The sequence below is a fragment of the Acipenser ruthenus genome, chromosome 10 (assembly GCF_902713425.1).
Source record: "Acipenser ruthenus chromosome 10, fAciRut3.2 maternal haplotype, whole genome shotgun sequence".
Lineage (NCBI taxonomy): Eukaryota > Metazoa > Chordata > Actinopteri > Acipenseriformes > Acipenseridae > Acipenser > Acipenser ruthenus.
Window position 1 is genome coordinate 50,342,794 of NC_081198.1, and position 13,992 is coordinate 50,356,785.

The following is a 13,992-nucleotide window of genomic DNA, read 5'->3' on the forward strand; positions in this document are numbered from 1 at the left end:
TAAGAACAGGATACATCAGTCTGTAAGCAAGTAGCTTAACCACTGTACAAAATGATGATGTTCCTTTGTACAGGTCTCCAAGTGCCAAACAGCTGCAGGCCTAAATTATATCTTTGAAGTTACTGTACAGTTGCCAGCTTACAGGAGAACATACTGTATATTAAAGGATATACAAGAAAGATCAAGTTACTGTACTGAAACAGCACTCTCCCACAAAACCAGCACTGCACCACATCCTTACATTTCACTCTGCTAAATCCAACACAAGTGTGGATTCATAAACAATGTTCTGGAATGGACACTACAGTACAGCAGGGTTAATAGGTTACCAGGGAGAGCGCAGTGAAACAATGCTCTGGAATGGACACTACAGTACAGCAGGGTTAATAGGTTACCAGGGAGAGCGCAGTGATGTTATGCTTCTAAAGGTTTCACTTCTTTAAACACAAATCAAGAAAGACAAGCCACCACATCCTGAGAAAGAAGCGTATTGCAACCACAAAAACCACCGTACAAGTCAGCATGAAACTGCTTCATATACGCAGACTGCAGTAAATGCAGGCTTACTAACAAACCCAGCAGAGGGCTCTCTTACTGAATATTTACACTTGCAGTGCTACAGTTTCAGCATATTCCCCACTTGTCATTGGACATTACAGTATGCTTATACTTGCCATTGGTCTTACAGTAACAGGGTAGCAATTGGTCGGAGTTTTTATTTTTTTATTTGTTTTACAATGTCAGCTGTTGCTATACAGACAAAAAAGCTGGGCCAAGCTCATTTCTTTTCATAGGCAATCCACTTATTTCCTTAAGTCAAGCTCCAAATTACTTTGCAGACTGTTTTGATTAGTCTCATAAGCTGTCTAATGCTATTAAAGGTTGTAACGAGCTTTAAATCGAGATTGAGAGTAAAATAATAATAAAAAAAGAACAACTGTACAGGATTTTCCCTAATGGTTACAGTACAAGTGAAGCTTCTGGTGGATCCCTCACAGCCATCTGTGCTGCAGCAGAGCTGACTGCCATGGAAACACAAGAGGGTTTGAAAGATATATTAAAGAACACCTCCCGCCTCAAAACTGTGCTGCATTTTAATGTGATCCAGAGCGCCAGTTTTACGATTACAGGTATACAAAAGAGGGTCATTTTAACAAAACCAGTTAGAAACAGCGTACTGTAGGTCCTGGTCGAGTACCCCACATTTTTCAAACCAATAAAATGTTTCCACAATAAACATTCACTCTGGATGCCAAGCTTATGTAACACATTTTTCACACAGACGTCATCCTGCTTATGCTCCTCATTATCTAGAGGAAGCAACAGGAAGCAACCACAAGGCACACTGTCAACCTACAGAAGCGAGCCTTACACTGAACTGTAGTACAGTAGTGAATAGAGATTGTTTTCAACTGTAACCTTGCAAGACAGTGTATTGCTTCAAGGACAAACCCTCCATGTACTGTATAAAATGTGTGTTCTTAACAGTAACAGATGTTCACCTGCTCCAAGAGATTTCTGTGCAGACTCTGAAGCAGAGACTGTACATCCGTTTCTGAGTCTGTTAAACCCGGAGAGGAGCACCAGAGTATCAGCAATCAACTCTCAACTCAAAAGATTACTTCCAGTGAACAGGAAACCGCTTCATGATAACACCACCACACACAAAAGGGATGCAGAGCGGGGACTTCTGCCTGTCACACAGACTGTTTACACCAGACAAATCACTTAAAAAAAAAATACATTTTAATCTTCACACAAACAAATCTTTATCCTTAAATAATAAGGTCAGCAACACTAGAAAACATTTGGGGAAAATTATTAATCACCATACTTATAATCTGTCTGCCAGGCACCATAAGAATGTTCTGAATGTTCTGAACGTTCCTCTTGAATCCTCAGTTATTTGTCTGGGTGTGAAGCAGCTGCACACTGAGTGGCTCCTCTGCCCTCTATCACAGTCTGCAGATTCTACAAATGCATTTGCTACACATAACATGCGACTCCCATGTTTGGTCCGACCACTGTATCTAAACACAGGGCTTATCAGGAGCCAGGGATAGTGGCCCAACATTGTGCGTATCCAGTTCACATTTAAAGTGAGCACTCCCAGCAGCACAGCAAGGTTAGAACAAGGACCCTTCTTCCTGAACACTTCAGGTTCTCTGCTCTCAGCAGGGATTTGAATGACTTTAGTGGATTGCAGAGGAAGGAGCATGCTATTCATCCACCTCTTCATGCAATTCTATCACTATTCTCCTTTTGAATAAACATGTGGGATCATGAGAACACAACTGAAATGATTATAAATGGTCTTTCGTACTGCTTTTGAAAAGCATGCAACACCTCACAACTGTCATACCAACACCACACACATATACATACCCAGGATTAGAAACTCCCGCTCACCCGAGGCAAATTAAATCTGCTGAGGGCTAGTTGATGTCTGTGTCTCAGTAGTCCTCTAGGCGAGTACTTAAAACAAATGTACACATATATTCTTATGTTCAGTCTTGCGTTAAAAAAATGCAGGTTAGTCAATTTTCTAACGGGGTGTAGCAGTGGTGGATAAGCATGCACAAATAATGCTTAGAAAACAAACAGTCATTCAGAACTGAAACCTCTTTTCATCTCCCCTGCAATGCCAACCCCACTTAATGACCTTTTACGTTTGTGTTCTCCCTCTGCACGGGATGCGAAGTTAGTATCTAAACCTAGTAGATATGGCGTCCGTCAGTTCTGGAAGATTCTACTGTACCTGCTGAAGCGGTTTTCTCCCACTGCTAATTAAAATAAATAAATAAATAAATAAATAAATAAATAAATAAATAGCCACCTAGCTAACAATTTCATCCCGAGGGCTACTGTGAAACGTACAGTCTTTAAATTGAGACTTTAGTGAAGACCGCGTGTGTATGTGAGTACATTAATTATTGTAGATAGTAATTTATAGCACACACACAGAGACACACACACAGTCACTCACACACCCGACTGAGAGCTGCAAAAAGAACACTCCCTATTTTAATCTGAACCTACCTGCCTGTATAAAAACACTTTTTTCCATGGTTCGCAAGCACAGATAAACTGACTTCTCAGAAGCACCGCATTGATGCAGTAATATCGATTAAGAGGCTTCAAGTTTTATCAAGGCATTTCAAATCAAATATTTAGTCACTGAAAAAAAAGAAATGTAAACGTATTACAATGCGTGCATGGAGTTACTTTTGTGGCTCTATTAAGCAACACAAGTGTCTTTCAGGTTTAATTTTAGTTGCTGTATACGGTATAATAACTGCTTCTATTGTTTGTTTACATTTTACACCTGTAGGCTCTTGCAGTGTAGCCTTCCCAAACTGAATCAACTTCTTCTGCGATATTATTTGAAGAAGAATAATAATAATAATAATAATAAATGTCATTACTGTACCGTCTGCCAGCTACAATTTGAAGAAGAACCTGATATTCTAGCACTGCATGGGTGCTGGAGTGTGGATCCTATATAAAGAACAGGGCAGCGCACATGTGCTGGAGCACATGGCCACAATGTCAAGACAGACCCCAGTTTAAAATTAGAAGCAAGGCGACAAATCCAGTACAAGACACACCTGTTGTAGCACACTTTACAAATGACAAACGAGACAACAGCGGTCCCCGATCAGGAGTAAAGAAGCCGTTTACATGCAATCAGGTGGTAACTGGAGTTTGAAACGAAATTGGAAACGCAGTAGAGCTCAAAGGGCAAAACAGAAAAATTAAAATAATTCTCATCTAGGGTTACTATGCAGTCATTTTGTAGAGAAACACTACATGCAATAGGCATGCAATAGTAAGTGTACTCTAGTACGGTATACTGGGCAAGATCTAAAAGAAGATTGGGTATTTTTCTTTTTCTATAAACTTCCTTGTACACTACTGCATCTTTATAGTTTTGTTCTTAAATAAAACTCAGCATGATGGATAGGTTATTTAGGTTAACTAATATTAGGAGGCAGACTGATTTCACAGAATGTTTCTTCAGGCTTGCTGAAATAAAGACAGAACACCTCCTGAAAGCCATTCCTCTAGTGTCTAGAAGCACACAATAGTAATGTAACCACGGCGATGTTTGACATGATGGTGCAGAAGTGAAAAAGGTGTGCTCCCTCTGGGTCCTCAAGCAGCAGCCTGATCAAATTCACAGAATATTCAGCATATGCCCTAGAAACGGTGTTGAACAATGGCAGACATCCACTAGAAACACAGTTTTCATTCAAAACAAAACCACATCATGGAACACGTCCCACTGGAGAAATACTGGAGGTAAAAGTCACCCAGGTGAGGATGGCTGAGCTGAATGAAGAGCTGAGCTGTGTTTCAAAGTGAACTGCACATCAGGAATGAAGAGAGCTAGAGAATGCAGAAAAGGAGGAACAGGTCCCCGTCACTAACTCCGATACTCTGGTAGCTCTGGCCACTAGCCACATTGCTGCACAGCTTTGGATTCTTGCTTTCTGCAGCCTGAGTTCCCTTCCAGGATTCAAAATCAACCTGTCCATCAATGTAAATTCAATTCAAAATATTCCGGTGTACAAATCTTCAGAGCGATTCAAACTGGACAAAATTCACTTTAAGCTCTCTGACGCGACAATCAGCATCAGCAGCAGTTCTTATTAAAACTTGAACCCTGCTGTATCCTTCATCCAGGATGACAAATAACAGCTGCAGCATTTCCACATCAATCCACATCAACATAACAGACACATGTGACTCTCTGACCGAGCTGCCAACCTGCCATGGCCACACTGAGTCTGGCAGTGATGTCACAATCACTCCAGCTGCAGGCTCTCTGGCAGTGATGTCACAATCACTCCAGCAGCAGGTTGTCTGGCAGTGATGTCACAATCACTCCAGCTGCAGGCTCTCTGGCAGTGATGTCACAATCACTCCAGCTGCAGGCTCTCTGGCAGTGATGTCACAACCACTCCAACAGCAGGCTGTCTGGCAGTGATGTCACAACCACTCCAACAGCAGGCTGTCTGGCAGTGATGTCACAACCACTCCAGCAGCAGGCTGTCTGGCAGTGATGTCACAACCACTCCAACAGCAGGCTGTCTGGCAGTGATGTCACAACCACTCCAGCAGCAGGCTGTCTGGCAGTGATGTCACAACCACTCCAGCAGCAGGCTGTCTGGCAGTGATGTCACAACCACTCCAACAGCAGGCTGTCTGGCAGTGATGTCACAACCACTCCAGCAGCAGGCTGTCTGGCAGTGATGTCACAACCACTCCAGCAGCAGGCTGTCTGGCAGTGATGTCACAACCACTCCAACAGCAGGCTGTCTGGCAGTGATGTCACAACCACTCCAACAGCAGGCTGTCTGGCAGTGATGTCACAACCACTCCAACAGCAGGCTGTCTGGCAGTGATGACACAACCACTCCAACAGCAGGCTGTCTGGCAGTGATGTCACAACCACTCCAACAGCAGGCTGTCTGGCAGTGATGTCACAAACACTCCAGCAGCAGGCTGTCTGGCAGTGATGTCACAACCACTCCAACAGCAGGCTGTCTGGCAGTGATGTCACAACCACTCCAACAGCAGGCTGTCTGGCATTGATGTCACAACCACTCCAACAGCAGGCTGTCTGGCAGTGATGTCACAACCACTCCAACAGCAGGCTGTCTGGCAGTGATGTCACAATCACTCCAGCTCTCTGAAAGGAGCCTGGTCAATCACACATATTACTTCCTTGCAGGCAGGATGAAAACGGGGCTGAATACAATACATATGAAGTGGCAATGCAGGTGCCGGTTAGAGAGGAAACTGCCCTGTCACCAATTCAGTGCGCCTTGCCTTTGAGGGTCCTGAACAAACCAGGACCAGTACACAGCTATATTTCTGTTAAATACAGACTGTTTTGTTTTTAACATCCAAGCATCACCCCTTTCTAATCACTCTGTATATCACACATCACAGGGATGGAAATAATACTCCCACTGCATAGCAGTTTGATCCACTCTTGGTTTCACTACGAGTTTAATAAGATACTGCTGAGCTTCTTACTTAAACACTGTGGATAATCAAGCTTGTAATAAAACCTGGAATGGGTGAAACTGCTATGCTGTACTGTCTGTGACACGCCAGCTCTCCTGCAGAACACTTACAGCACAGAGCTCAATGCCCTCCACAGCGCTGTACTGTCTGTGACACGCCAGCTCTCCTGCAGAACACTTACAGCACAGAGCTCAATGCCCTCCACAGCGCTGTACTGTCTGTGACACGCCAGCTCTCCTGCAGAACACTTACAGCACAGAGCTCAATGCCCTCCACAGTGCTGTACTGTCTGTGACACGCCAGCTCTCCTGCAGAACACTTACAGCAGGGCAGCAAAGGAAGAGCAACACAACACTGACACATCGGCTGGGCACCAGGAACCAGGAACGGGGGCTGGGTTTGAACCCTTTAAGGATTGTGTCTTTTTTCAGCTGCAGTCACTGGGATTGAAAGCAGTCCAAATTGGCAGAAAGATTCACATTGCCTTTAGGTCTCTGTTAAAACAATACAGAACTCTTCAGTTACTATACACTGTTAATCAGCCCAACCATGCTTCAGGGACTGATTAGCAAACTGGATTGCATAAAACCTGCTGACCTTATTATTTTAAGCAATGGCTAGACGGTTAATATTGATCACTGGGAAGTCTTAAGATCTCCTCGCAAATCCCAGCCAGGCTAATCTGGGAATTGTTCTTTACCAGAAGGAGTCATCCTGATAAATATACTCTATTGAGCGTCTGCAGTATTTACATCATGAACATTGAAACCAAATAACCTTGATTATTGCTGCTGTGTAAGAGGCTTCACATGAAAAACAAGCACACTTGACATTTAAAATGAGCCCAAGCTGCTTGTTACACCGCTACAAGGAATATAAAAAAGCATCAATAGCAATTCAAGTACTGGTTTAATCTCATTTGCTTTTTTTTTTTTATATTATATCTCAGATCTATATTTAACCTTGCAGCTCATTGCACTTCAAGCCACAGCATTTATTCTGCCACAATCAGCATCTGTTCATTCAAAGAATGGGGCTTGTCTGGATTTAGCAGTGGCCACTGTGTCAGAGGTCAAAGTGAAATAGTTTGTTGTTGGCCCCGGGAGAGCGGGGGTCAGGATGGCTGAAAGCAGATGGGTCTCTCCCAAGATCTGTCTACAGATTTGCAGCCTCCAGGGACCTTGGAATTGTGACAGTGAAAATCAAAAAGAAGTTGTGAACCCATGAACACTTGTAAACTGTACTGACAATGCAACACAGCAGCCTAAAGTCCTGTGGATCATATAGAAGAGCTAGAAAAGTTACTGTATAATGTGCCAATTATATACATTGGAACTAAAGTACTGTACCTACCTATATAATAGGATCAGTCAGGTGTCCCTTGACAACTAGAAATCCTATTTTGTCTTCTTTGGTCACAGATTGAACGATTCAATCCTCCTGCCTGTTAATAATATACTTATACTCAATACCAGTGATTCACTGTGACACTAAGACTTGCACTGTGCAAGCAGAGACTGCACCATCTTTCTAAAAACTACAAGGGAACGTTTTAAATGAAGTTACAATGTTCAGACAACCGGGCGGCTGAAAGGTTTGTCTACAGAGGCTGGCAAGTTGTTGACACAGCTCAGGGTGACATCACCGTCCCTGTGGAGCAGTGAAGAGACAGCAGGTGCACTGTGGAGTGCAGTGCAGGATGGTGGTGTTGTTACTGGGGGAAGACAGTGCAGGCTCTCACAGTGTCAGGTGAGGCTGGAGAAAGGTGGGGGTGCTCGTCCCTATGGAACAACACTGGGAAGGCTGACCAAGCTAAAAAGCCACTGGGGTGGTTCTACGACGTACAGCTGGAATCACAGTTCTGACAATACTGAACAAAATGCACAGTGTTGTACTACAGTAGAGAAGACAATGTATACAGAGCAGATGAACAGCACAGGAGATTCACAGGGTTGAGCCAGCAGACCACCTCTGTCATGTGTGAACACTATCGACTTGTACACAAAGACTGCATTTGTAAGGCATACTGTGTTAACAACTCTTAATGTATTAAACAGTCCTCTCAAAATGTATCACAAGATACCATGTGTATCACAATACAGTCCATGCAATGGTCCTGATAGCGATATTTTGTACAGTATAATGTGTCATAAAATTAAATAATCTTACAGTAATTAGACATTTTGTTATAAAGCAAAACTTCAACAGCTGCCGTTTTCCTACCAACTATAAATCACATAATTAATAAAAGAACCACTTGGTGGATTACTACAAGTAGCTCCAGTACTCAGTGATTCCAGTATCTTTGTAGCCGACTAGTCTGGCCCAATCCTCGCCAGCTGTAACCCTTGAATGCATGTCCCTCCAATATTAAACTGAAGCACAGTACAAAACTAAACTCACTGTAACTCCTGATCACTCCCCAGCTCCCTCGCTAAATCCTGTGAAAAGGAGTAACATTTCTCACCCACTCACCAGACCTTCACTGGCATCACATCTTTTTCTTAAACTGTATGAAAGAATATAGGCCTTAATTAATTAAGAGGATACTTTAGCATGAAAAGCAGCAACAGTGCCATTAAAAATGTGTTCTTATAACGATGGGGACATGGGCAGAGCCCTGCTACCGTGTTTCTCTAACCCAGGCCATAATTGAATCAAAAGATATTACCCATATAGCCTACTGTATGCCAAAATGTTTTTTTCTAGTTCAGTACGTTTAAAATGCCTGCTGCGTAGCTTTACAGTAAATGCCTTGTCAAACAGTGGCTCAGGTCACACAAGAGAGTGGTGCAGCAGCAGCAGCTGACAGTACTTGATACTGCTGATGCTTCCAGTGCTGTAAGATAAGCGCAGTCATCTTTACAGTATCTGAGGGTACAGTATCTGCCAATGCCTTGTATTGGCAATACTTTAATGAAGTGATCCTGGATCAACACGGAATCGCAACGCGGTGCTAGGCTTTTTTATTACTACTGATCCATGCCAATGACACCGCTGACTCAATGTGGCTGTGAAAACAGATAAGACAGCAGCACGTGGGGATGTCAGGGGCGTTGTTCAAAGAGCCATGCCTGCTGCTTCTGCAAGGGCTGCTGCTGGTGATGAGACAGTAACTGAACTTGGAACTCAGCAATCCTGATTGAGTTCATTCACACTTTATCTACACTCCCATTTGTCTGTTCTGTGATACCCAAAGATGTTAATGTCACAGTCATTTTCAAATGTAAAAAAACATTTCAGAAGTAAAAAAAAATAAATAAATAACTGCCCCTGGTTTGCACACAGTTAAAGCATACGTGGAATTAAATGCACACAAGCTTCAGGGATGGAAATAAGACTCCTACTGCACAGTACCTTCGCCCATTCCAGGTTTCACTACAAGCTTGATTAGCCAGTGTATAGGTAACAAGCTCGGGTGTTTTCTTATTAAACTCAAAGTAAAACCAGGAATGGATCAAACTGCTATGCAATGGGATTCTTATTTCCATCCCTGAGCTTGATGGAAGCAACTGAAAAACTAGATGTTAAACGTTTAAGACAATGTGGATAAATGCATAATACAAAAACAGTGCCACCTTAGTGTTCTTCAGTGTCAGTTTGCAACACGAGTATGCAGTCACCATAACTGTAAAATCACCACAACCATAGCAGGAGACACATCACATTACCATTGCAGCTACAGCTACAGCGATTTTATAATCTCAAGCATATACCATCTGCTCAACACAGTATAGATTTCATGGATGGCAAAATCACCACATCTGCTTGGTATTTACGACAGACCTCTATATGCTCCGCCAAGTTGCATCACAACATTACTGTTGTTATTGGCAGGTATTATTGCTATTGTCAACACAAATTTAATATAATATAACGAAGCTATAGACCAATGCTTTTTAACCTGTAACGCACACGCAGATTTCAGACACAAAACACACGACCCCTGTGAACTCTGAATAATTAGAAAGGATATTGTCACTTATTAAGAAGAGCTACTGCTGGAAAATAAATGAAAGAACGTTCATCATTTGTATTCGGGAGGCGTCACTGACATCATCGTAAAAACAAACCGAGGTCAAGACCCGGCCGCGAGAAGCCCTTTCACAAAAGATAAAAGAACTATGAATGCCTTGTTTATCGTCTTTCCCCACCCCATGAGCCTTCCTTATAAAATACACTATTTGTACTTAGCTGAAAACGGTTTTTGATATAGTTTTAACAACTAAACACACAAAATAATGTGCAACATCTGTCAATGCATTACTCAAGTACGACTCCTTTGCATGCACTATTTTTTATACGTCCTATTTTTTGTATGCAAAATAAAGTCGGGTTCTTGTGTGGAAATCGACTGCATTTGCCTGCATACATGTACACGTTTTCTAAATGTTGTTTACTGTTATAGAACAGTGAACTGCTGTACTAGTAGATTACCGCACTGTCTCCAGTCTGTGCATAATTAAAAACACAGTGTGCGGTGCATGTGACAGATACATCAAAATGATGTTAGTGGTGCTCGCCTCTTACCTTCGATAGCGATGACATGCTCCCGAATCTGGTTCTGCAACGCCGGTTCCTCCACGCGCTCCAACAGCTCGTAGATGGAATAGATGTTCGGATGCACCGACTCGAATCGCTGGATTTCAGACCGGATAGCGGCCGAGTTGGCCAAATGCTGTTGATAATTCATTCTCGGATTGGTATTTTTTTATTTTATTTTTTGGTCAATAAAAATACCACGAGTAATTATATTTATGAATATTGGTGGAGAGGGGAGAGAGTTTAATCCCAGTTTGCAAATGCTAATAATGTTTTTGGTTTGTTTGTTTTTTGAGTGCGAGTTTCTTTTAAATTTTTCGCGCTCCGTCTCCTTGCCGCCGGTTAATTCCACAGAGCGTAGCCGCAGATCAGAGCCTCTGCGCCGCGGAAGGAGCCGCCGCTCCACCGATCCCACTGTTCCTGCTCCAGGCGGCCCGTTGCCTCCACTCCATAGCCACCTCTGGTCTGCCTTTTGAACAGAACCGCACCAAAAACTGGAAACAAAATCAAATATAGGTCTGATCTCTACGTACTACTGGTAAGTACACTGCACTCTCCCTGGAAAAGAAGTCACCGGGGGCAACAAAAAAAACCTCTGATTGCCGAATAGAGGAGGGCTGGCTCCAGGTAAATCAATAGCTACCAGCTCCTTGGCATGTAGTCTTCTTGCACACGTCACGGTGTTCTTGATATCCGCTGATCCATTGCAATCCGAAAAACTGCCCCTTCTGTACCCGATGATAAATGCTAAACAATCCAGAGAATTCTTCTCCAAGCTCTACTCCAGCTACGGGTGCAATCTCCGTTGCTGCAGCCCCCAGCTCCACAGTATCCTGCGAACGTCACCGCGCTAGCCCATTCCCTGCACGCCTCCTGGAAAACGTCAGTCTCTGGACGGGGATCACAGTATTGGTTTATGGGAGTTGTAGTTCTTGTGCATTTCTCTGCAGCAATTGCTAATGATCTTTAGCATTAGTTTATTATTATTATTACTATCCAATTTAATGTTGTAAAAAATACCTGCAAATATATAACTACATTTTCTGTGCGTTGTGCTTATTCGCTCGTATTTAGTTGTGTGTTTTTGGGATTATTTACCCGGGCACAGTATTGTTGCAGTCACCCATGCTTTTACTATAGTTATACTATGCACTTACCATGCATTTATACATTTACCAGCAGTTTACATTGTGTATGTCACATTATGGATTCAACAGAAAATATATTGGTTTATACATGTTAGATATTAATCATTACCATGTCTGACTATGCAATCTAAATTTCATAAACTTCTGTTAAGATGTGATTTTATATATATATATATAACCCTAAACATTAGATGGGGAGAAATAAAGCACACAGAAGTGTAGATGAACCGGCATGCCCTTCATCTCCAGGGAGGTTGTATACAAGCACACTGCAGTATAGACTCGTTTTCTTCATGACTGAAGGCCCCAGGAGAGAATTTGGGCAAACAATGCTGCCAGAAGCAGTATAACGTGGGGATATCTCTATCTCTATAGATAGAGAGATAGATAGATATTATTGCACACAGTGACTGCAAGGGATATAAGCATTACATTTCTTTTCTATATTCTATCACCATCAATACATGTTTCTGAAAAGGCTGAGCATGGGGAAGTGAGGTAGGGAAGCATGTGAGTGTTGCACAGGTTTGAGAGCACAGATCAACCAACACTAATATTGTTCCCCACCTCACTTCCCTGTAATTCACTTTTTTCTGTTGCTGTAGTAGTAATCATTACAAACAATGACCTAAGCACAAACAACAATAGACCCATACAGAACACAATGCATGTTTGGAAAATGTACAAAATAGAAAGTATCCCTTTAATGCAAAATAGTAAAATCATAGAAAAATATTATCAAGCAACAAGAAGCAAGGTTAAGCATGATATAAGCACGTTGCTGTGTAAACAGTAGAGTAGACACACAGTAAACCGAGTAATTGCAATGTATAGATGGAATCTAAATACCATGAGCAGATTTGCAAACTGCAAAGCTATTGTTCACTTGTGTTGATACATTGCATCACCTATTGGTTTTGTATGACCTGATTAAACAATTGTGCTGTACGAGTGCCACCAGCCCTGTGTATCATACATGCACTGTACTAAAGTCAACCTAATCAAAACCAGCAACCAGCAGCCAGCACAAAAAGGGAGCTGGGAGAGGAGGGGTTCAAAACAGGTCGCCCTCACATCTGCAGCTGTATTTACTGGCTCATTTATTCACAGTTAAACATGCATAATTTCAGCATCTAATAACCAGGCTACAAATATACCATTTACCCTTTCACAGGATCTGACAAACATCTGATAATAATGGCTGATGAGAATGGTAAGAGTATGTGGGTGGGAAAGCATGTTAGCTTTCAATACAGAACAGCTAAACAGTTCAAATCTAGCCCTGGCTCTGTTTCCTGTTCAGACAATAGAACACAGCTCTGTAGATGCTCTAATGTTTTTATCGTTAATTAGATTAAGAGTTAAATTGCTGCCAGGAATCAATACCACAGGGTTGCAGTTCAGACTCTCCGGAGAATAATCAGACCCTGGCCTTTTCTGAAAGTAAACTTTTCAGATGCAGGTGCCAAGCATTGCATTGCACTGAACAGCTGGTTGCCCTCGGACAGCAGTTTCTGACAATGTTGAAATGTTTAGAGGTCGTATCTTTAAAATGATCAGCTCTACTGGATTGTCTTTGTTCCCACACAATGTCTTTATATTTCCACGTGTTTATTTATGAGCAATGTATTTATACATGCTGAGAAGCAACATCCAGTTTCCTGCTCCCATTTAGCCGGCCCACATGTTGTTTGACTGCACTTGGAATGTAGCCAGGGTTCTTAGCTATTTTTCATTTCAATTCTAAGGGTAAGGGTCCCGTTCCAAATACCAAACCTGTTTGTTTCATTCATTCATAATCTTCATGCATTCTTTCTTTTTTCTTTCTTTCCCCGCCATTTCTCATTTCAGAAACATTAAGGGTATTTTTTTTCTTTTGTCATGGATTTTGAATGTCAAAATAATCTTTTAACAACATACTTAAAATACAATTTTTGCTTAATAGAATTTTTTTTTTTATTTAAAAAAGGGGTGCCGCTTCTTAGATGTTCCTGTCCTGCTTAGTTACAGAGTTCTGTCAAGAGCAGCATTCGTCATGGAATGGAAGCAGGGACCTACATTTTTTCTCTAAAAGCCTTCATTAGGTTTTTTCGCGGAGGATGCATTACCAGATACACTTGTAGGACGTGCCTGGACAGCTACTGTTTTAACTTGCCCTTTGCATGAGGAAATTATAACATTGCAAAGATCTCCCTTATGGGAAAATCCCTGAGAATTAAAACATGATTTTTGCATACTGCTTAAATATTGAGACCTCATAAAATAC

The 13,992-nt window shown here is 42.0% G+C and overlaps 1 protein-coding gene across 3 annotated transcripts in view; it reads right to left on the bottom strand.

Annotated features, from left to right (window-relative positions):
• Positions 1–11,490, bottom strand: part of LOC117409584 (arf-GAP with GTPase, ANK repeat and PH domain-containing protein 1-like) — a 183,656-nt gene extending 172,166 nt beyond the window's left edge. For 2 of the 3 annotated variants that reach the window (XM_059032520.1, XM_059032521.1), the window contains exon 1: positions 10,567–11,490. In XM_059032520.1, the coding sequence (XP_058888503.1) occupies positions 10,567–10,729 (163 nt within the window). In that variant the 5' untranslated portion in view covers positions 10,730–11,490. The remainder of the gene's footprint in view (positions 1–10,566) is intronic. The other variant, XM_059032522.1, reaches the window with a different exon arrangement.
• Between the last annotated feature and the right edge of the window lie 2,502 nt (positions 11,491–13,992).